General features: G+C 48.4%; 1 protein-coding gene across 1 annotated transcript in view; it reads left to right on the top strand.

Annotated features, from left to right (window-relative positions):
• The window catches only part of TRIM16 (tripartite motif containing 16), a 46,987-nt gene extending 22,764 nt beyond the window's left edge, over nt 1–24,223 (top strand). The window contains 3 exon segments of the mRNA XM_075350779.1: nt 13,072–13,243; nt 18,208–18,303; nt 23,093–24,223. Coding sequence (XP_075206894.1) covers nt 13,072–13,243; nt 18,208–18,303; nt 23,093–23,874 — 1,050 coding nt within the window. The 3' untranslated portion in view covers nt 23,875–24,223.
• Nucleotides 24,224–25,015: the final 792 nt, after the last annotated feature.

The raw sequence follows: 25,015 nt of genomic DNA, 5'->3' as shown, positions 1-25,015 counted from the left end.
GGCGATTAAAAATGTTGGTGGAAGGGATAAGGGGATAGGAGCGTGTGCGGTATACTCACTGAAGCTCCATGTCATGGCGGCAAGCTGCTTCCGGGTCGCACATTCACTTCCAGAGCTGTGTGCGTCTAGATCGTGCACTAAAAGTAAAGGTAGATGCTAGAATGTATGGGCTCCTTCCAGGTGTGACGTAATTTGTCACGTGATGGGGGTTGTATTCAAAATGCAGCCCGATTTTAGAATAAGCATTCTTTTTTTAAGTCCATGTGGGCATGGAGTTGTTTATAATAGAAGCGGGGGTCTGGGGTACCCCTGATGAAAGAGTAGGGAGAGGGATGAGCAGATCTCTTCGCCTGCATTGTGTCTTCCTCTGCTCAGCCAGGGCGGCCTGCTTCATGAGCTGGCCGCGATGTGTCCTTTGCTTAGCCTGTGCGGCCTGCTTCATTCTTCACAGTGCCTGCGATTAGTTGCAGGCAGGCACACTGTTACACAGACTAGTTTTAGTCAGATGTGCCCCCAATCACAAAGGCCAGGCCGGCAGGTGGGCCGGCAAAGCGGTGCATATATATGATGAACTGAGGGCGCAGGAGCAGTGTACAGCTGCGACAGAGCCTTGGTAAGTATGAAGCGCTCGCTTCATTCTTATATTATAATATATTATAATATTGTACTACCCGGCCTCGCCCGGATTAATAACAGCTGTTAACAAAGTAGAATGTATTACCAAAAATGTATTCTTCACACAAAAAACACAAGGCAAATAGATATAAATGTAATTATTAAATTGTTGCCTATATTAACCAATCAGAGCTCAGATTAATTAACTGTAGCAAAATAGAAGCTAAGCTGTGATTGGTTGCTATTGGCAGCCTGATAAATCTCCAGGCAACAGAAAGCCCTCCCCCTGACAGTATATATTAGCTCACACATACACATAATAGACAGGTCATGTGACTGACAGCTGCCGTATTTCCTATGTGGTACATTTGTTGTTCTTGTAGTTTGGCTGCTTATTAATCAGATTTTTATTTTTGAAGGATAATACCAGACTTGTGTGTGTTTAGGGTGATTATGTGGTGAGGTTGGTGTATGTGTGGTGAGATGTGTGCTGAGGGTGGTATATGTGTTCAAGCACGTGGTAGTGTGTGGCGCATTTTGTGTGTGTTCATATCCCCGAGTGTGGTGAGTATCCCATGCCAGGGCCCCACCTTAGCAACTGTACGGTATATACTCTTTGGCGCCATCGCTCTCATTCAAATTGACAGCTGCCGGGCGTGGCCTGGACGGCAATGTGAAGAGACGTGTTTGTGGAGCTCTCCTGCAAACTCCCTTGATAAATCCCTGAATACTGCTGTTATCACTGCCTCAGCCGGCTGTCAGGAAGATAAGGTGGTGAGGACTTATCTGGGGTGAGTCTGGTGGATGCAGAGAGGTGCCATGGTCCATTGCAGGCAAAAAGATAATGGAGGCGGGAAAGTCCCCAGCTCTCAAGATGGTGCCATGATAAGGCAGGAAGCTGAGAAAGTTAATGCAGCCTGTCAGGAGAGGATGCAGATTGCTGCAAGGCTGGAGAAGTTTGCCTGGACTTCAGAGAAATCACATCAGCATATAGATAACAGAGGTGAGATAGGAGAGGAGGGAGAAGATAATGCCAGCTCTGATGAGATGGGGGATGGTGAAAAGCAGCAAGGTAATACAGGAGAAGTGGAGAAAACACATAGTGCAGAGGAGGCTCCAGAAAACCCCACTTTAAAGGACGTTTTTGCAGTGGTGTCTTTTTGTAAAGAGGCTCTGACTACCCTGACAAAGCAAGTTAAGGGATTACAGGCAGAGGTTGCTGGCATTAAGAAAGACCTCAAGAAAGCAGATCTGAGAACAGCGGCTGTGGAGGAGAGAGTGGGGATAACAGAGGATCATATTACAAAACTACAAAAGTCTGAAAAAACATTTGCACAGCAGATAGCTGAAATCATGGCAAAAAATGATGATTTAGAGAACCGCTCTAGAAGAAATTACATCCGAATTGTCGGCATCCCTGAGAAAGCAGAAGGAAGAAACCCCACTGAATATGTAGAAGACTGGCTCAGGGGGAAAATGGGTGCTAATGTCTTATCCAAGCTCTATGCCGTGGAACGTGCACACAGGGTCCCGATGCAGCCACAACCAGCAGGCAGGGGCCCTCGCACTATGCTAGCCAAGCTCCTCAACTACAGAGACAGGGACACTATACTGCGAAAGGCAAGAGACATGGAGGATCTTATGATTGACAGCCAGAGAATTTCCATATACCCGGACTACTCAATTTCTGTTCAAAAGTTCCGTATGACTTTTACAGGAGTAAAGAGGCGCCTGCGAGAGATGGGGGTGCAATACTCTATGATGTTCCCGGCAAAGCTAAGAGTGATGGCGTTGGAGCGGGTGCACTTTTTTACAACTCCGGCGGAAGCCATGCAGTGGTTGGACGCAAACGAAAAGCGGATCCGTTTGAAGGAATGAGCTGACTGTCTGAATCTGCAGTGTGTTGGAGAAGGCCGGCTGAGGCTCTACGACATCCTTAGGAGCTTACAGGGGACCCTTCTTGTTTTTTCTTTTTTTTTCTCCCCTTTTTTTTTTTTTTTTCCTCCTTCCCTTTGGGATTGAGGTAGTATGCCGGGGGAATGCGAAGGGTTTGATGTGAGCTTCGCAGGACATGGGGACTGCCTAATTAGGCGCGGTGGTGGTATTTACAATTTGAGATTCCAGTTTAATTACTGTTCGCCATTTTACTGTTATATTGGTTGAGTGGAATATGATTATACATAGACAGGGTGGGAGTGGAGAATTGTTGGAAAAGGGACGAGTTTTAAAATGCGTCTAAGAGGGGAAGGTGAGGGAGGTAGGGGGGAATTTAGTAGGGATTATGGACCAGGTTTGGAAAACCCGATGCTTCACGGGAGTACTCGAAAACAGGAAGTGGTGGGGAGCAGGAGGGGAGGGGAGCAGGGGGGGAGGGGGGAAAGGGGTAGGGTGGAGGCAGCATGGGGAGATACTACAAGGTTTGATGGTTTTACTGGGTGGGATAATGGGGGATAGAATTAAGGTGTTGAGTTGGAATATTAGAGGGTTATCAGATAGGTCTAGGAGAGCGGCAATAATTAAATATGTTCAAGACCAGAACCCGTCAGTAATATGTCTACTAGAAACGCATCGAACAAAGGAGACAACGCATGTTTTAAATAGGAGATGGGTGCAGAAGGCCTATCACTCCACCTTTTCCAACTATGCAAGGGGTGTATCACTGCTGATCCATAACTCTGTGCAATGTGAAGAGATAGAAGTGTATGTGGATAAAGAGGGACAGTGTGTGGCCGTCAAGTGTAAAATATTTGGCAGACTCATGTGTATAGCTGCAATATATATACCACCTCCATATAAGTGCACCAAACTAAGGGAGATAAGGGAGTTCTCTGAGAAGGGGGGAGTAATCCCTTTTTTACTGGTGGGGGACTTCAATAATGTGATAGATCTGTACTGGGATAGGAGTAGTAGACCTCCAGGATAGTTGTATGACTTCGTTTGGCACTCTTATTGGGGAACTTGGAATGGTGGATGCCTGGCGAGTGAGGAATGGGAGGGTATCCTGCTTCTCTTGTTATTCAGCTTCGCATAACACTCTGTCCCGCATTGACATGGCTCTAGCTAGTGATCTGATGGATGCAATGATAAGCGACATGCAATATCTGACAAGAGTGATTTCAGATCATAGCCCAATTCTAGTGTCCATACGACGGGGGACCCTGACAGGGGGAAGGAGGGGAGAGTGGAAGCTTCATCCAGCATGGATCCGTCATATTAATATGGGGAATATAGAACTGGATCTTGGGGATTTCTTTATCCACAACGAGGGTAGCACTGGTCCGCTGGTGGTATGGGATGCGATGAAGTCATACTTCAGGGGGCTCCTGTTCAGGGATATCTGTAAACGTAAAACACAGACGAGGCAGGATGAGAAAGATAGCCTGGATGCCTTAGATAAGGCAGAGCTGGAAGCAATCCGGAGTACTACTACGGACGTGAAGCAAAATCTTAGGCAGGCGCATGAACAGGTTAATAAGATGCTTTTGGAGAAGGCGGTAAGGAAGCAGGCATTCCAAAAATTGCATTTTTATGAGGAGGGGGAAAAAGTTGGTCATCTATCGGTCATAGCTGCAGCTCAAAGGAGTAGTTAATTTGTGCATGGTATGGACACGGTGGAGGGGACACAGGTCACTGAGGTTGAGGAGATCCTTGGGGTCTTTAAAGATTTCTATCGCACGCTATATTCTTCTAGCGGAGAGATGAGGGTGGAAGAGGTGGACTCATTTCTTGAGCGAGGTGAGCTTCCGGTGTTGTCTGTGGCGGATAGAGATAAACTGGAGTCACCTATTACTATTGATGAACTGGAGGGCGCTCTGCATGGCATGAGCAATGACAAGGCACCGGGAGCAGACGGGCTACCAGTTGAAATTTATAAACAGTTAGAAGAAATCCTATTACCCAAACTATTGAAAGTCTTTGAGGTGGCGGAGGGGGAAGGTGTATTGCCTGGATCTATGAGAGAAGCAATAATAGTAGTAATTCCTCAGGAGGATAAAAATCCAAGGCTTCCAGACTCATATAGACCCATCTCGTTATTAACAGCGGACGTGAAGCTTCTGGCTAAGGTGTTGTCAAACCGGCTGACTGGAGTTATATCTAACCTAATCCATATGGACCAATCAGGGTTCATGGCCAATAGGTCGACAGCTGCTAATATCAGGAGATTGTACCTTAATCTACAGTTGCCGCCTGACAACCCTGGCCGGAGGGTGATCGCTTCGCTAGATGCCCAGAAAGCGTTCGATAGTGTTGAGTGGGGGTATCTGTGGAAAGTGTTGCAGCATATGGGTTTTGGCCCACGGTTTGTAAAGTGGGTGCAGCTGTTGTATAATAGGCCTACTGCTAAAGTTAGAGTTAACGGTATGACCTCCTCAGCGTTTGAGTTGCACCGGGGAACGAGGCAGGGCTGCCCACTATCGCCGCTCCTATTTGCTATTGCAATAGAGCCTCTGGCGGCGGCCATTAGGAAAACAAAGGAGATCCATGGATTTAAGTATGGGTATTTAGAGGAGAAAATAGCTCTTTATGCTGACGATTTATTACTTTTCTTGGGGGATCCATCAGCCTCATTGGATCATGCCATGCAGATAATAGATAAATTTGGAGAAGTTTTGGGACTGACCATTAATTGGTCTAAATCGAGCCTCTTTAAAGTGGATGGGGAAGTAGCCTGGACAAATGAGGATACTGGGGCTAACAAATTGAAGAATGTGGACGAATTTAAATATCTAGGTATCCAGATATCTCTGCCAGTAGAAAAATACAGGTGAACTTATGGCCTCTCCTTAAAAAATTGAGCCAAGGTGGATGCCTGGAACAAGCTACATTTGTCAGTTGTTGGAAGGGTTAATTTGCTAAAGATGGTAGTAATGCCTAAACTCCTATACATACTGCACAATGCCCCTGTTTGTATTTCAAGGAAAAGATTTAAAGGGATAAACTCGCTGTTTAGGGACCTGGTGTGGGGTAAAAAGCAGCCTAGGGTGCGATTAGAGACTTTACAAAGGCCGAAAGATGAGGGGGGTCTAGCAATCCCAAATCCGGAATTGTATTATATAGCGGCGCAATGTCAACACCTCAGGGGCTGCTCTGATCGAGAGAAAGATGGGGGCATTAAAGAAGTACTGGAATACATAGTGGGTAGAAGTCCATTGGTAATGGGACTAGAGGATGGTGCGGTGGGGCTCCTGGGTAGAACATCTCCTACAATGGCACTTATAAATAAGACCTGGGATAGGCTGAAAAGGGTGAGAGGGGTGACCCGGTTAACTAAGTTTACACCTATCTGGGATAACAGTAATCTCCCGGAGATTCAGAAAATAGGGAATATTGAGGAGTGGAGACGCAAGGGTGTAATATACATGCATCAGATATTGGACGGGGGAATTGTGAAATCGTTCCCGCAGTTACAGAGTGAGTTTCAGTTACCGGCGTCCGGCTGGCTCCACTACAGTCAATTAAAACATGCGATTGCAGCCCAAGCGGCTAAACAAAGTGTGGCCATACAGACTGACCTGGTACTGGAGTATGTGTGTAAGGGCGGAGGAAGCACTAAAGATCATTTCTGGCACGTATAAAGATATACTACATACCTTTCTTTTAGACTACCCAATTAAAACTAAATCTAAATGGGAGGAGGAAGTTGGGCCGATAACGGAGGAGGTGTGGGAGAGTATCTTAGAGTATGTCTCTAAACTTACCATGAGCAAACCGGCCAGACTATCCCACCTATACGTGATTCACCGGGTGTATATAGGTCTCCCTTACTGATGTTTAAAATGGGGTTGAAAAGGAATTTGGAGTGTCCAAAGTGTCAGGGATCTGACGCAGGTATTTTTCATATGATGTGGTCTTGTCCGAGACTGGTCTCCTTTTGGACTAAGGTTATCCACAAGATAGGAAGAACATATGGCTGTGTCCTTCCCAGGGAACCAGTGATATGCCTATTGGGATATGTTGAGGAGCTTGGGGTGGAAAATACTATGAAAATTGTCATTGCTAGGCTGCTGTATGCGGCAAGAAAGCTGATCGCCAGGTCCTGGATTAAAAAAGACCTCCCCCCGACCAGGGGAGAGTAGATTAAAAGGGTGAAATGTATTCTTCAGCTGGAACAGGGAGTGTATGAAAGAAGGGGGAATGTTAAAATGTTTGAGAAGCTATGGTCTCCTTGGCTGCAATGTGAATAGGATGAGTGATGGACCAGTAAACTGATATGGGACGGGGATAGCCGTCTGAGACCTCTGATGTGTGTGTTTTATTTGTGTTACTAGTTGTTCCTCCTGCACAACGGGATGGTTCTATACTGCAGTTGGAGGGTATTATAAGTGTGTACTATATGGGATGTAGTATCGGGGAGAAGTGTTGCTGCCGGGGTGGGGGAGGGGGCGGGAGGGGGAGTTAAAGGGGTAATAGATGTGATAAATTTAATTTGGATGCCTATTTGTTATTCTGTTGTATGTATTCTGTTTTAATAAAGTATCTGATTTAAAAAAAAACAAATTGACAGCTGCCAGATGTGAACAAGGGGGACTTAAAGTCCCCCTTGTTCACATCTGGCAGCTGTCAATTTGCCCCTAACACTTTTCGTTTCACTTTTTCCCCATTTATGTAGATAGGGGCAAAATTGATTGGTAAATTGGAATGCGCGGGGTTTAAATTCCGCCTCACAACATAGCGCCCGGCGCTGCCCGGGATAGTAACTGTCTCTCTGTTTCTCTCCCATTCTCTGTCTCCCCCTCTGTATATATCTCTCTCTATCTCTTTGTCTGTCTCAATCTCTTTCCCTGTCTGTCTCTTTCCCTGGCTGCATTGTGACACGCCAACATTCCATATAAGGGCGTGGCTGCGCATTCTTCTGAAGTTGTGGCTGCACTGTGGCTCCGAGCTCCATTCGCTTTAATGGAGGCAGGTTTTTTGGCGAATAACTGTAAAGAGTGGGGTTAAAATTTCCCCTCTTAACATAGCCTATGACGCTCTCGGTGTCCATATGCGTGAGTGTGCAAAATTAGATAGATAGAAAGATAGATAGATAGATATGAAATATATATATATATATAATATTAGAAGGTGGCCCGATTCTACGCATCAGGTATTCTAGAATTTACGTATTGTGTAGTTCATGTATGATTTTTGATTATATATAGATATAGATATAGATGTTGTTGTGTGTAGTTACCAAGTGTTTGTGTAGGGCGCTGTACATGTTCTGGGTGTGGCGGGGGGTGAGAGCGGTGTTGTTTGTGTGTTGCATTGTTTGTGGAGCGCTGTGTCTCTGTAGCGTTGTGTGTGTGTTGCGCGGTTTGTGTGTGTGGGGTGTGTTTTGGGGGGAGGTATGTTTTGTGCAATGTGTGTGTTGTGCGGTATGTGCGTATATTTGTGTGTGCAGCGTTGTCTGTGTGTGGGTGTCTGTGTAGGGCAGTTGTTTGTGGTTCCCAGTGTGTGTGTGTGGTGTGTTGTGCAGTGCGCGCGTGTGTGTGTTGGGGGGAGGTGTGCACTTCCCATCGTGCTCCATCCCCCATGCAGCGCACTCCCCATCGTGCTCCATCCCCTATGCTGCGCACCCCCCATCGTGCTCCATCTCCCATCCTGCGCACTCGTAAACGTGCTCCATCCGCCATGCTGCGCACTCCCCATCGTGCTCCATCCGCCATGCTGCGCACTCCCCATCGTGCTCCATCCGCCATGCTGCGCACTCCCAATCGTGCTCCATCCGCCATGCTGCGCACTCCCCATCGTGCTCCATCCGCCATGCTGCGCACTCCCCATCGTGCTCCATCCCCCATGCTGCGCACTCCGAAACGTGCTCCATCCGCCATGCTGCGCACTCCGAAACGTGCTCCATCCGCCATGCTGCACACTCCGAAGCGTGCTCCATCCGCCATGCTGCGCACTCCCAAACGTGCTCCATCCGCCATGCAGCGCACTCCCCATCGTGCTCCATCCGCCATGCAGCGCACTCCCCATCGTGCTCCATCCCCCATGCTGCGCACTCCCAAACGTGCTCCATCTCCCATGCTGCGCACTCCCCATCGTGCTCCATCTCCCATGCTGCGCACTCCCCATCGTTCTCCATCTCCCATGCTGCGCACTCCCCATCGTGCTCCATCTCCCATGCTGCGCACTCCCCATCGTGCTCCATCTCCCATGCTGCGCACTCCCCATCGTGCTCCATCCGCCATGCTGCGCACTCCCCATCGTGCTCCATCCGCCATGCTGCGCACTCCGAAACGTGCTCCATCCGCCATGCTGCGCACTCCGAAACGTGCTCCATCCGCCATGCTGCGCACTCCGAAACGTGCTCCATCCGCCATGCTGCGCACTCCGAAACGTGCTCCATCCGCCATGCTGCGCACTCCGAAACGTGCTCCATCCGCCATGCTGCGCACTCCGAAACGTGCTCCATCCGCCATGCTGCGCACTCCGAAACGTGCTCCATCCGCCATGCAGCGCACTCCCCATCGTGCTCCATCCGCCATGCAGCGCACTCCCCATCGTGCTCCATCTCCCATGCTGCGCACTCCCCATCGTGCTCCATCTCCCATGCTGCGCACTCCCCATCGTGCTCCATCTCCCATGCTGCGCACTCCCCATCGTGCTCCATCTCCCATGCTGCGCACTCCCCATCGTGCTCCATCTCCCATGCTGCGCACTCCCCATCGTGCTCCATCTCCCATGCTGCGCACTCCCCATCGTGCTCCATCTCCCATGCTGCGCACTCCCCATCGTGCTCCATCTCCCATGCTGCGCACTCCCCATCGTGCTCCATCTCCCATGCTGCGCACTCCCCATCGTGCTCCATCTCCCATGCTGCGCACTCCCCATCGTGCTCCATCTCCCATGCTGCGCACTCCCCATCGTGCTCCATCTCCCATGCTGCGCACTCCCCATCGTGCTCCATCTCCCATGCTGCGCACTCCCCATCGTGCTCCATCTCCCATGCTGCGCACTCCCCATCGTGCTCCATCTCCCATGCTGCGCACTCCCCATCGTGCTCCATCTCCCATGCTGCGCACTCCCCATCGTGCTCCATCTCCCATGCTGCGCACTCCCCATCGTGCTCCATCTCCCATGCTGCGCACTCCCCATCGTGCTCCATCCGCCATGCTGCGCACTCCCCATCGTGCTCCATCCGCCATGCTGCGCACTCCGAAACGTGCTCCATCCGCCATGCTGCGCACTCCGAAACGTGCTCCATCCGCCATGCTGCGCACTCCGAAACGTGCTCCATCCGCCATGCTGCGCACTCCGAAACGTGCTCCATCCGCCATGCTGCGCACTCCGAAACGTGCTCCATCCGCCATGCTGCGCACTCCGAAACGTGCTCCATCCGCCATGCTGCGCACTCCGAAACGTGCTCCATCCGCCATGCTGCGCACTCCGAAACGTGCTCCATCCGCCATGCTGCGCACTCCGAAACGTGCTCCATCCGCCATGCTGCGCACTCCGAAACGTGCTCCATCCGCCATGCAGCGCACTCCCCATCGTGCTCCATCCGCCATGCAGCGCACTCCCCATCGTGCTCCATCTCCCATGCTGCGCACTCCCCATCGTGCTCCATCTCCCATGCTGCGCACTCCCCATCGTGCTCCATCTCCCATGCTGCGCACTCCCCATCGTGCTCCATCTCCCATGCTGCGCACTCCCCATCGTGCTCCATCTCCCATGCTGCGCACTCCCCATCGTGCTCCATCTCCCATGCTGCGCACTCCCCATCGTGCTCCATCTCCCATGCTGCGCACTCCCCATCGTGCTCCATCTCCCATGCTGCGCACTCCCCATCGTGCTCCATCTCCCATGCTGCGCACTCCCCATCGTGCTCCATCTCCCATGCTGCGCACTCCCCATCGTGCTCCATCTCCCATGCTGCGCACTCCCCATCGTGCTCCATCTCCCATGCTGCGCACTCCCCATCGTGCTCCATCTCCCATGCTGCGCACTCCCCATCGTGCTCCATCTCCCATGCTGCGCACTCCCCATCGTGCTCCATCTCCCATGCTGCGCACTCCCCATCGTGCTCCATCTCCCATGCTGCGCACTCCCCATCGTGCTCCATCTCCCATGCTGCGCACTCCCCATCGTGCTCCATCTCCCATGCTGCGCACTCCCCATCGTGCTCCATCTCCCATGCTGCGCACTCCCCATCGTGCTCCATCTCCCATGCTGCGCACTCCCCATCGTGCTCCATCTCCCATGCTGCGCACTCCCCATCGTGCTCCATCTCCCATGCTGCGCACTCCCCATCGTGCTCCATCTCCCATGCTGCGCACTCCCCATCGTGCTCCATCTCCCAATGCTGCGCACTCCCCATCGTGCTCCATCTCCCATGCTGCGCACTCCCCATCGTGCTCCATCTCCCATGCTGCGCACTCCCCATCGTGCTCCATCTCCCATGCTGCGCACTCCCCATCGTGCTCCATCTCCCATGCTGCGCACTCCCCATCGTGCTCCATCTCCCATGCTGCGCACTCCCCATCGTGCTCCATCCGCCATGCTGCGCACTCCCAAACGTGCTCCATCCGCCATGCTGCGCCAGCATCAGCCTCTCTACCCGCAGCATCAGCCTCTCTACCCGCAGCATCAGCCTCTCTACCCGCAGCATCAGCCTCTCTACCCGCAGCATCAGCCTCTCTGTCCCCAGCATCAGCCTCTCTGTCCCCAGCATCAGCCTCTCTGTCCCCAGCATCAGCCTCTCTGTCCCCAGCATCAGCCTCTCTGTCCCCAGCATCAGCCTCTCTGTCCCCAGCATCAGCCTTCCCCAGGATCAGCCTCTCTCCTCCCAGCCACCTCCAGCACGCCATGCTCCTCTGCCGACACTCACAGATCCGATCGCATACACTCACACACACCGACACACACCCGATCGCATACACTCACACACACCGACACACACCCGATCGCATACACTCACACACACCGACACACACCCGATCGCATACACTCACACACACACACACATTGACTATATTGCACATACGCGCTCATACTCACAACATCCGGAGATACCACATGCTTCTGGCCATGTGATCCTCCGGCAGGGCCTGGAAGGTCACAACAGCACAGTATCGAGGCCGAGAAGCAAGCGATATCGCCGGATGCTGTGAGTGTGTGGATGCGATGTGTGTGTGAGGTGTTTGTGAGAGTGAGTGTGATCTGATGTGTGTGTATGTGTGTGCTGTTATGTGTGCGTGTGGATCTTCTGCCGCTGTAGGACCTTGATGTGCTGGTAACTATGCTAGGATGGTTACCAGCGCATCACGTCCCCCACTCGCACGGGAGCCCACACCAGCATACGGCGGCAAGGCCAGCAATGCGAGGGTAAGTGTCGGCTGGGTTGGCGGCGTACGCTGATGTGGGCTCCCGTGGGGGGGGGTGGGTGGGGGTGGGGGGTTGTACAGTACTCACCTGGGGGCCGTGACAGTGTCAGTTCGGGGAATGCGCGGGGGGGGGGCGAGCGGCTGGCCAATCCGTGTGGGGGCGCAGCCTGGGCGAGCGGCCAATCGGTGTGGGGGGGCGGGGCCATGGCGAGCCCAGCGGCCAATCAGCTTTGTGTCACCGTAAGGACACAATTTTGAAGCATGACCGACAGACAGACAGAATAAGGCAATTATATATATAGATATTTCATTTCTCAAGTGCTGGATCAAACACCCAGAATCCCAGGCACCTTTGCAACTGCGCGAATCTGGACTTTTACAGTCCGGGTTCGCCCATCACTAGTCCCGGTGAGATTTCATTCTACTTCCAAAAACATATCGCATATGAATGAGTACAGAGTTTAACAATTTGTCAAAGGACGACTCCAGATCCCCTGTAGACTGGAGAGTTCTCTTTATTTTAGGCAGTAACGCTCTATAATCTACAACTCCAAACCAGTATAGCCTACAAATTGCATTATGAAAGCATTGCCTCCTGGTGGTCATTGGTGGAATTACATATTTTTAATTTAAAGGGGTTAACCAATAACACTTTTTTTTTTTTTTTTTTTTCTTTTCTTGCATGCCTGTATTAGGGTGTAAAAAAATTAAGTTTTGCAATTTGTCTTTTTTAAAAAGTTTGTACCGATTTGGTTCTTACAGGCTCTTTTCTCTGCACCTTCAACTTTGATGGGGTCATAGATCAGCTGGGGAACACAAATAAGACAAATAAGAGTGGGAAACTCTCCCAGAGTGATTTTTAGTCAAAAATGCATGCATTTTAGTATGAAGGGAAAAAAAAAAAGTTAACCACCTATAAGTGTTTTTGCATATTTGTGATTCAGATATATATAAAAAGAGTGTGTAAATGGTCAGGGGCCACTTTAAAAGACTTTTCGAGTTCTCCTATGGATATAGGGTGGAAATACTGTTGTGGTGTGTGTGTTTTTTTTTTTTTTTTGTTTATGTGGTTTTGCTTTTCTTATTTCCATGATGAAATTCTTCACAATTTTTTGAGAAATGTCTCCCTTTGTCATCTCTGCAGGAGTATTGCGAATTTAAGAAGGCGACTGGAGACGACACCCTCCCCAGCGTGTACATCGGACTCATAGACAAGCTGTCGGGGATCAGGAAGGTGGTGAACGATTCGACCAAAAAAGTTATTAATGACCTGCAGACCTCATACACTGATAATCTTCAGGAGTTTGCGAAGGAGGGTAAGAACATGAGAAGTCATACTGCGCTTTTCCTTTTAACCAAACTCCTCATTGGCTCACTTGTGGCGTACACCACATCTATCTACCATAAATATACCACAGTGCTTATCCATAATTAGGGACAATTTATATTTTTACTTAAGTGACAGTATTTGGGGCTAAAAATCAATTTAGCAATTGGGATTCATTACAAATTTTGCACCTTTTTGGCTTTTACCGGCTCTGTAACATGGCACATTCAACTTTGATGTGGTCTGTAGTCATAAATGAGCTCAGAACACAGGTTTAAAAAGTTGCAAACTCTCCAATCATTCAATTTAAACGAGCTCACTGATAGATTCTCAGTTAACTCATTTTGCAGCCCGCAATAGACAGTGCAACCAAAAAGCTATTGAAAATAAATGCAGCAAAATTTTTAGTAGAATCAAACAGTAAAAATGGTGATTATCCCCAAATACATGTATTTTAAGTTGAAAAGAATGTGTCAGCAGGATCAACCCTCCTAAGTCTATATGGGCATGCAGGTCATAAAAAGTTGAAGAAAATAATGCCTTAATAGCTATGATCTGATGTTTTAGTCCAGAGACATTCACATTTTTCTTAATATGTAATTGAGCAGTAAAGACCTATAGGTCGGACACCGATCTTACTGAGAATTTTGCCTCCAGAGCTTATTTTAACTGAAAGGAGGTGTTACCAGTGTGAGACATGTAATAACTGACTGTCCTCTAGATCTACAGGTCTCTCACTGATGAGACATGTAATGACTGACAGTTTACTCTTCGGATCTACATGTCTCCTCACACTGGTACTTGCCTCCAGAGCTTATTTGAACTGAAAAGAGGTGTTGCCAGTGTGAGACATGTAATGACTGACAGTCTACTCTTCGGATCTACATGTCTCCTCACACTGGTACTTGCCTCCAGAGCTTATTTGAACTGAAAAGAGGTGTTGCCAGTGTGAGACATGTAATGACTGACAGTCTTGTCTCCGGATCTACATGTCTCACACTGGTAATTGCATCCAGAGCTTGTTTAAACTGAAAGGAGGTGTTGCAAGTGGGAGACATGTAATGACTGATGGCCTACTCTATGGCTCTACATGTCTCACACTGGTAAGTCCTACTTTCACTTTAAAATAAGCTCTGGAGGCAAGTATCAGTATGAGACATGTAGATCCGGAGACTAGACTTTGTCATTATATGTCTCACACTGGTAACTCCTCCTTTCACCTTTTAAAATAAGCCCTGGAGGCAGTTTCTCAGGGAGATCAGTGTCCAGTCCATAGATCTGAAGATTTTTCAGACCTTAATCCACATTTTTCTTACCTTGATATCTTCAAACTGATGTCTTAGTATCATTTTATCCAACTTTCTATGATTTTACGTGCCCATAGAGACTGCTTAGGAAGGTTGATCTTGACCGATTCCGTTTAAAAGAAAACCAATCCCCAAAGATGGACATCCCCTTGGGTTGTATAAAAGTGGAGGCCACTTAGCCCGAAAACGAAGAATTACGAACTGGAAATTAACTGTTTATAAGTGTTCACACTATTGCTACTATGTTTTAGGAGGAGGTGCCCTTTAAATCCATTGCCAAAAAATGTAGTTGTAATATGTAGTCAACACACTGTCATGAATATTGCATATGACTCTGATGACTCTGTAAAGGAGGGCTCCGCTTCACATACTCACTGCAATAGGCCGAGAAAGACCTAAGCGCAACCCTAAGCAAGTGCACACGTCCACACCAAACTTGTTGCCACCACTCGTCATTTTGTTAGTTGGCACGATGCCTGCCCTGGATAACACATTAGTACACATTCTTATCCAGCTTTTCCAAGCACCTGACAGGTACATTTCTAGCCCTATGATCTTCATAGGTTAACACAAGTCAAGCTATGTGACACAAAGAATTGATCCTGCACTACCAGGGATTACTTTTCATGGTTGACTGGCCAGAGGAAAGCTGCTGCAGATCCGAAAATCAAACCTGCTCAGAGGGGCACAGTTCAAAAGAGGCAGATGCCCACAAAAGAAAGTGGCTCCACTCCAAGGTCCTTTAAAGAGGAATTATTGGTACAAAAATATGGGCATAAAGAGTGGCAGAGCTGGGTGCGAGCTCCCCCAGGCCTACGGCTGTTTCGCGCTCACCATGCGCTTCTACAGGTCCATGTGGATTTACAAAATAATACAAATTTTCATTCAGATTTTTAGAAGAAAAACCATAACAAAGCAGTGACATGACAAACTACATAACTAGTCATATGCTAAATAAATGCAAGTCAATTTATGTATGAGATAACCAAGATTGTCTATAAAATTAAGGTAGTCTTACACCGTAGTGGATGATGAGGTATGTAGCCTGATAGTCAAAAGTTCAAAACTTTGTTACCCTTTTGCCTGTCACTGTATACTATACAGTGGTATTGCAGTCAAAAAACTGTCTCCTACCAGAATCTCCATTGGTATATGAATATAGCATCAGAATAATGAGTACATGACTATAGCACCAAAATTGGTGCAGGCATGTAGCACCAGAACCACCATCCATACAAAAATACAATACCAGAACCATCATCCATACAGGAATCCAATACCAGAATCAACATCAGAACATGAATGCAGCACCAGAATCACCATCAATACATGAATAAAGAACTAGATCCGAACTAGGTACAATAATTCAGCACCAGGACCACAATCAGTATAGGAATACATCAGTCACCAACACCACTACATGAATAAAGCACCAAACTCAGTACAAGAATAAATCACCAGATCCACCATATGTAAATTAATGCAGCACCTGAACTACCATCAGTACATGACAGCCCAAAGCTTATTACAGCAACAAATTACAATGTGAGGTCAGCCTCTGCCATATATATTTATATCACATGAACCTACAACTCTCAGTATGTCACAAACAATGGTAAGGAGATAGTGGAAGTTGTTGTTACCAATCTTGAACAGACAGAGCCACAGTACGGATTAGATGCCATCAGTATCTCAAATAAACATTTAGACCCAAGTACCTTTTTTTATAAGTAATGTTTTCTCTGATTTGAGCCCTTCTACCCTTCATCTTCATCTAGTCCAGTCACCATGATGACTTTTCACATCCACAGATCTACCATGCAGACTTCCATCTTCTCTGGTCTTCTGCAGCACATCCAAACAAAGTGCCCTTAAAAATAATACTGTTATTATAATGCTACTGAATATAAATCTGACTTTTGCTGTGCCCCTAATTAAATAATTGCTCCTGACTATTTTTCCTGACGAAAATGTGTTCCCACACTGTTTGGGATATGGTACATTGACTCCATACCGTCTGCCCTCATGAACGATAACCTCCACACCGTCCGCCCTCATGAGCTGTAACCTCCACACCGTCCGCCCTCATGAGCTGTAACCTCCACACCGTCCGCCCTCATGAGCTGTAACCTCCACACCGTCCGCCCTCATGAGCTGTAACCTCCACACCGTCCGCCCTCATGAGCTGTAACCTCCACACCGTCCGCCCTCATGAGCTATAACCTCCACACCGTCCGCCCTCATGAGCTGTAACCTCCACACCGTCCGCCCTCATGAGCTGTAACCTCCACACCGTCCGCCCTCATGAGCTATAACCTCCACACCGTCCGCCCTCATGAGCTATAACCTCCACACCGTCCGCCCTCATGAGCTATAACCTCCACACCGTCCGCCCTCATGAGCTGTAACCTCCACACCGTCCGCCCTCATGAGCTGTAACCTCCACACCGTCCGCCCTCATGAGCTGTAACCTCCACACCGTCCGCCCTCATGAGCTGTAACCTCCACACCGTCCGCCCTCATGAGCTGTAACCTCCACACCGTCCGCCCTCATGAGCTGTAACCTCCACACCGTCCGCCCTCATGAGCTGTAACCTCCACACCGTCCGCCCTCATGAGCTGTAACCTCCACACCGTCCGCCCTCATGAGCTGTAACCTCCACACCGTCCGCCCTCATGAACTATACCTCATAGGTTTAATGTTAGTTTTATAGATTTTAAGGTTAACGTTTTAATCAAAAAGGCAAAATCCCCACAAGGCAAATGCTAATCTCATATTACGGGAAAAATGATATCCCGTCTCCACGTATGGCAATCAGACTAGTTTCCTTGCTCAACGTCCCATCACAGAATCTATTGCCTATAACCTGTAACATTGTCTTTCAGGCATAAAGGCATCCAGACGCTCCTTTAACCTCCCACAAATAACTGCCACACTATCTGATAACACACCATCACGTATTATGACCTATAGTCTCCTCCGCTGATGATGATGCTTACAGTTGCGTAGTGATATTGCTTTTTTTATCCCCTTAATCCATAACACATCTACAATAGTATAATCTTACCCGCAGGTTTGGCCTCAGCTCAGAACACAATGTGCTGGCAAAAAGTTCAGATAAGTAAATATTTAACGTAGGATTTGATAAATTAATTTATGACCTTGGGAAAAAATAAAGGAAAAAGTCCCAAGAAGACAGAAGAACAGTGAGAACCAACAACCACACCTAAAGGGAGTGAATACTTTAATAGACATGTATACATATGTATAAAAATTGCTCAACATCTTATATAATGTTAAGTACAAAACAGTTTTTCAATTTATTGTATAAATCAAAAACTTAAGACACCTGGTGGTCACCAGAGGTACTGCGGCTTTTCATTTTTTTTTTTTGGGTCACAACACTAGACACTAAAACGATACAAAAATAAAAAAATATGAATGATGACTTAGAAAAATGTATAGATCATTCTTACAAGAAACTAGATCTATATGCACACACAACAGTAAACCGGTCCATGTTTCAGGCAATGGGCTATTTTGAATCCGCCTGTCAGGGTTTGCCGCCTCAGTTCCAGGACTCGCAATGACAATCACTTTTATCTGTAATGTTCCTTTAAGGTCAACTTTTCTTTTTTTTTGCAGAGGACGTAGGGATAAAGACCATGGTATCTGCAATTGTATCAAAGAACCACAAGATAACGGCTCCTGACCCGACAACGAGAGAAGACTTTCTGAAATGTGAGTGTGCGGATGTGCTGTCACCTCCTGGCAAACACTCAATGGTTCAGAGTTTTAATCTAAAAGGGTAGAATTTTAGAAAATGTCATGAGAAAAATGGCATCATCCCCGAGATACTGGTCACGCCTATGTCTTATGTGGAAATTGGTCCAGTAGATGATTTGGTGGAGAAAGCATGGTTATTTCAAGTTGGTGCTATCGAATTGACAAATCGGTAATCTGTGACTGCTGAATGGGAGCCCTGAGGACGAACTCCGGCCTTCCCACATCTGTGGCTCTTCTTTTGATTAGCCGGCGTAGTCCAGTGTCACATGTGCTTCACTCCACAAGTCAGGCCGGCAAATCAAGAGCGCCATGGATATTGTCAGTTAAGGGATGGTCCTCGAGTGTCCCGTAAAGCGGCCAAAAATTACCGATGTTCTGAGTCCTGCGTGTGAATTTACACCAACTCTAATTCTCACTCCACCTTTCTGATTTCTGCCCCCCCCCCCCCCCCCCCAGGTCTGTCTGGACTTTGGACAATAAATGACATACTGCTCAAAAAAAAACAAAACAAAAAAAAACACTTTACAGTATAACCCCCAAGTCAATTAAACCTCAGGGATCTCGATCTGTCCAGTTTGGAAGCAGAAGCAATTGTGGATCAATGTCACTAGCTTTGGTGGAATTAAAAATGACAACCTGACCACCGCAGAGGAACACCAAGACAATCCCCATAAGGTGGAAAAAAACCAGGAATGGTTTTGCAGGTGGTGGCTACAGTTCCTTCCTGACTTATTCTCCTTCAGATTAGCATATTACCCATTTCTTTGGTCGAATAAGATGCAGCTTAGTAAGTTTTTATCAGTAGCCCAGCTCCTCTAGATGGGCCATCATAAAGTTTGCTGCATCCCCCAGCGCTGTCTCAAGAGCATGGAGTGGATACCAGGACATGTAGTGTTGCACAAGAAAAGCCATACAGGTTTGTAGAAGGGCGATTGATCCTGGTATCTGCTCCTTTTGTGCGCAGATGACCTGGAGATCCAAGACTAGAGCCTACAAAATGTCCTACAGCTGGCCACAGGTGTCCATATTTTTGAACAATGTGTCAAACGGATACTAAAGGAGGATGGCATAAATGTCTGATGTCCTGTAGTGGGATCTGTGCTTGCCCCCAATTCGATTGGCATTATCTAACGAAGACCAGACGCTTTCAGTTCTGCAATTGGGATCTCTCACAAATAAGTAGGATCACACTGAGCACATGTGAAAGAGTCTGGAAACCCCGGTTGAATGCCACGCTGTCTGTAATATAATCCAGTTTTACTGGCTTGGTTGTGGATCAGTGGTAGTCTGGGGAGACATATCCTTTTGGAGGGTTACAGTCATCCACATGATAACCAACACTACCCTGACTACTGGTGAATGAAATCCTCAGAGACCTTATTAGACCTTACGATGTTGCTGTGGCCCTGGGTTCCTCCTGGAGCAGGACAATGCCTGGCCTCATGTGGCCGCAGTGTGTAGGCAGTTGTTGGTTGACTAGGGCTTGATGACATTGACCAGTCCTCAAGTTTCCCAAATGTGAATCTGTGCCGTCCCCGTGCCAGCAGCCGTGCTGCTTGGATCCGGATCTGCGGTATGGCTCAAGGGACTCTACCGGACTCGGGGGTCGCGCGGACACTTCAAATAAAAGGGGATGTATTTGTACGGGATTTGCTGTAATTAGTCTGTGCCGCCACCCACGGTGTGTGGTGAGATGTGGCACCACCACCGCTGCTGTTATGGGGTACCCGGGGGCGATGGGATGGCAGCTGGATATTAACCCCTCCGTGGGTAGGGATGGATGCCCCGGGTTGTGCAGGGTTGCAGGGACCAGTAAACTTACAGTTCGGTTGTCCTGGTGCTGGATGAGGTTGCACTGATGTGTGGAGTCAATAAACAAAAAGTCCTTTTGGTAAACCAAGGTGTTGTTGGCCGGCCGCAGACAGTTGTATCTGATCCCACACCCGAGCTAGTAGTCAATGTCTCTCTCCTCTGCATGCTTTGTGTTGTGTGTTGGACCTCCCGGTGTGAAACACGGGGGTCCGCTCCCGGTCCTTTGGTTGGGAGCCTTGCCCGCTGACGCTGACCCTTGGGATCTATTGGGCCCTGATGGATGCCCTATCCCTCTCGGTGGGTGGTTGTCTCTTTTCGGGACTTAGGTTGGGACAGGACCTATAATCCTGCCCTCAATTGGTTAATTAGCTAGGCCGTTGGTTTCGGTCCTGGCTTCAGGGTCAAAGTACCCCCTTTTGTGTGCACGGTTTCTCCGGGTCGGTTATCCGGTGTCAGTACCGGCGGGCTACAACCCTGCCCCGGTCCACCTCTGATCTCCAGCAGCCGTCTTCCCGTCTCCTGCTGACACTGGCCACTGTCTGCCACCTAGCCAGTACGCCAGGGCTCCAACCCCGACGCCTGTCAACTAACACCTCCAAACTCCTCCACTCGAACTCCAAACTGACTGCTTTCCCGCCCCTGGGTTCTCCAGACCCCTAGGTGGGCGTTTCTCATTCGCCTGGTCCGGCCCACTGGTCTCTGTACCAGGGGTGGGATTCAAATTTTTAACAGGTTCTCTGTAAACCTCGTCCATTTGAAAACCACACCCATTCTGTAACCACACCCATTTTAACCACGCCCATTTTCACGCACTTTCCTCAACCAAAAAATACAAGTAATTTAAAGTAAAATCTCCTTCCCCTCCTATACCTTAAATCTCTTGTCCAACACCAGTTGTTCCAGTCACTGTCAGTCATATTGTATTAAATGATTTTTCTACAGTTTTTAAAAATTACTAAAGGAGCCCTGCTAAAATTGGAATGGATGACCTTCCCCACACAGATCTCATCCCATGTGCTCCTTTTCCCCTACAGATCCCATCCCATGTAGTCTCTTCCCCCTCCCCCCCCCCCCTGCAGATCCTGTCCCATATGGCTCCTTCCCCATATCGCTCCCACCTTATGTGGCCTCTCCCCATATAGCCACATATAGCTCCCATCTTACGAGTGGCCTTCTCTCCCCATATTGCTGCCATCTTATATGGCCTGCTCTCCCCATATAGCCACATATAGCTGCCATCTTAATGCGGCTCCTCTCCCTGCTCCCCTGCATCTTCGGCTTACTGAGCGCTTAGCTGCTCCAGGCACCGGCGGCCTCTCCTGTGTCTTCCATCCTTCATGGCTCCTCTCTGCACACTGACGCTGACAGACGGCAGGAGGAGGAGCTACCTAACCACACTGCCGTGTCCTCTGCAGCGTCAGCGCGTCGCTGCATGCCGGGTCAGGGAGCAGACAGGCTTCACTGAACCCGGAAGTGTGGCACGGAGGTACGGGGATTCATTTGTGCTAGTGTCTTAAAGAGACACTAACACAAATGAATACAGGGTACCGGATCGCCGCAGCTGTTTCTTGCCGGTTCTGGGAACCGGCTGCTATTTTAACAACCGGTTCTCCAGAACCGGCTGAATCCCACCCCTGGTCTGTACTACCCAAAGGGGGGTGGCTAAGATTTCAGGTCGGCTGAATGTAATCCTGTGTGGGAAGGTGTTATGCGGGGGCCTATCTGTGTGACTACCTGGTTTTGCCAGGGCGTCACAAATCTACTTGAGACCTTCTTGGACATTATGTACCAGTGCTTTCAACATCATCAAGTAATGCCACAGACTATTCAGCAGCTCACTGTGGCCCTGACCCAAGTCTAGGAGGAGATGGCAGAAGACATTATCTGCTGTCTCATAAGGAGCATGCTCCCAAGTTACCAGGAGTGCACACTGGCACGCGGGGGCCGTACACACTACTGAAACACATTGAGTTGATATGATGAAATTCCCTAAAGTCGAATCCACCTGATATTCTAGTTGTTGAGTTTGTTTTCAGGCTCACTTTGGAATTCAGCCCCTGGTGGATGACTTTGCTCTGGGCAGGGGACCGCCCCTCCTCTGCCCGGGGCAGGGGACCGCCCCTCCTCTGCCCGGGGCAGGGGACCGCCCCTCCTCTGCCCGGGGCAGGGGACCGCCCCTCCTCTGCCCGGGGCAGGGGACCGCCCCTCCTCTGCCCGGGGCAGGGGACCGCCCCTCCTCTGCCCGGGGCAGGGGACCGCCCCTCCTCTGCCCGGGGCAGGGGACCGCCCCTCCTCTGCCCGGGGCAGGGGACCGCCCCTCCTCTGCCCGGGGCAGGGGACCGCCCCTCTTGGTTTCTATTGACCAATAAGTTACTATTTTTGTTCCCAACAAATTTAAAAATTTGAATACATAAAAATTCATATATAATTTTTTTTTTTGATATTTTTTTTTTTTGTGTGTGTGTGTGTGTATATAAGGATCATTTCAGAGGAGGAGATCTCATCTGCAGTGTAAATTTCAGACAAGGACTTGATATTCCAGTGTGTAACTTTATCCTCCCGGTTCTATGTAGGTCACACTCTCCTGTTATCACGATCAGTACACGAGACTCTTCCAGGCGCGGTCACCTGGGTTAATAGTCATTTAATGTACTTGCTCGGCGCAGCTCCAGAGTTGGTTTTATGACCTCATAAAGCTGCAATGTAGCAATGTCTGTGTGTTGAACACTAAATATACACTCCATATAATGTCTCATCAGAAAAGGGCCGCCACCAAACCGGAAGCGGATTACAAAAAATCGTTAGGAGCAAAGCAAATAACTTATGTCAGGACGTAGAGATCGGTAGAAGATCCATTGATCACTAAAAATGACTGAAATGTTAACAATTCTGTTAATTCTCCTCCTTACACTTCATGCTTTTGTCACTGTAGATAAATCGAATGTCACCCTGGACCCGGTGACGGCTCACTGCTTCCTGAGGTTACTGCAAAACAACCATAAAGTGAACAACGCCTCCCCATGGCAGCAGTCATACCCGGAGCACCCAGAAAGATTTGAGTACTGGCGTCAGGTTCTGAGTGATGAGAGCTTTTACGTCGGTCGCCATTACTTTGAGGTGGAGTTCAAAGGTGAGGTCCTCTACATCGGTGTGACCTACAAGTGTATTGACCGGAAGGGGACAGAGAGTAACAGCACCATCATTGGAAATGATTTCTCGTGGGCCATTAAGTGGAACAGTAAAGATTTTTCAGCCTGGCACAGCGACGTGGAGACCCCACTAAAGACAGGAAAGTTTTCGAGAATTGGAGTCTATATTAACTACCAGAGAGGCTCGGTGGCATTTTACGGGGTCAAGGACACCATGACTCTCCTGCATAGGTTCGAGGGTACGTTTTCTGAACCCCTTTATGCCGCATTTTGGCTTCCCAAAAAGGAAAGCTCTGTGACCATAATTAGTCCAGAAGATATGGTCCAACCAGTGCCAAGTATGGACACCAAGGTGGTGGACACAATGTCCAAGGAGACCATCATGCTAACTACTACTAAAACAGAAGTCTTGGTCAATACCACAATTCAGACCATTAAGGTGGAGACTAGTACTGGTCAAGAGGTCACGGATTTGATCAAGTCAAAATCATCTCCTGTCGTAGAGTCCAATGGAGGACTGGATTGGAGGGAAGACCTCACCAGCACTAAAGTCACCACAGTCTAACACTAGGTCTCAGCTCTAGATCTCTTTAACATATTGGTTTGGTTTAGTGATGAAATATGGAGACCACAGGAACATCGCAGGCCATTGGATGTACAATCGGATGCTGGATTGTACCATACCCACTGATGTTGATGTACCATAAGTGTGAGAACCACTTTTGGACTCTAGGAATGTGTCTAGGTCACTGATGCTTCACCTCCCCTATTCTTATTGACTTCTCATGCGGGATGACGTGAAGAGGTCACACCCCAGAGACCTTCTTCATGACAAGGATGTTTCTCCAGAAAGATTTGTAAAATGTGTGTTTATTTAAACTGTATAATAAATAGCATTTCTGATTAAAAAGAAAAAAAAAATCCAAACAAATGTTCTTAAACATTACAAAAGGGGAACCTGTAAACTCTGACAAGAAAGGGGGATACAAACTGTGCAATCGTAGAGGGTATGATGCCCTTAGAGATCCAACCTACAGAGCCCCCGCAAAGCATGATGCCACCCCGAACACACACACACACACACACACACCTCTGCTACATCAACACACACTGCTCCCTAAATCAACACCCACTCTGCTATGTCAGAGTTAAGAGTGCGTGTTGATGTAGCAGAGTTGTGTTGACATAGCAGAATTGTGTATGTTGATAACACACGCTTAACTGTGCTACAGCAACACACAGCTCTACTACATCAAAACACAGAGCTCTGCAACATCAACAAATGCACAGTTTGCATGTGTCCTGCTCCTCTTCACCTTCCTCCACTGTCTTATGATGCAAAGGTCCTAGCAGAACCTTCCGCCTTTAGGCCCCTTTACACGTCTGTTTCCGGTACGTGTTATGTCCATTTCCACACGTATATGACACAGACACAAGTAGACTCATTAAAATAAATGGATTTGCTCACACATCCATGTTTTGACACTGACCATGTGTCCGTGTGTTCCACACGGTGACATGTCTGTTTTTGCCCTGCAGCACTGATAGCACATGGATCGCACACTGATGTGACACGTACCGGATGACGCCCATTTACTGAAATTTAATGCATTTTTATACTGCGCTGCCTCTGGTGCTGCTGTTGCTTCTGGGTCCTGTTCATTATACCTCATGAATATTCACTGCACGGACTGCGGACCTGGAAG

This window comes from Anomaloglossus baeobatrachus, chromosome 5, assembly GCF_048569485.1.
Source record: "Anomaloglossus baeobatrachus isolate aAnoBae1 chromosome 5, aAnoBae1.hap1, whole genome shotgun sequence".
Taxonomy (NCBI): Eukaryota; Metazoa; Chordata; class Amphibia; order Anura; family Aromobatidae; genus Anomaloglossus; species Anomaloglossus baeobatrachus.
The sequence above is the reverse complement of the archived record's forward strand: the minus strand, read 5'-3'. Positions and strand labels throughout refer to the sequence as shown.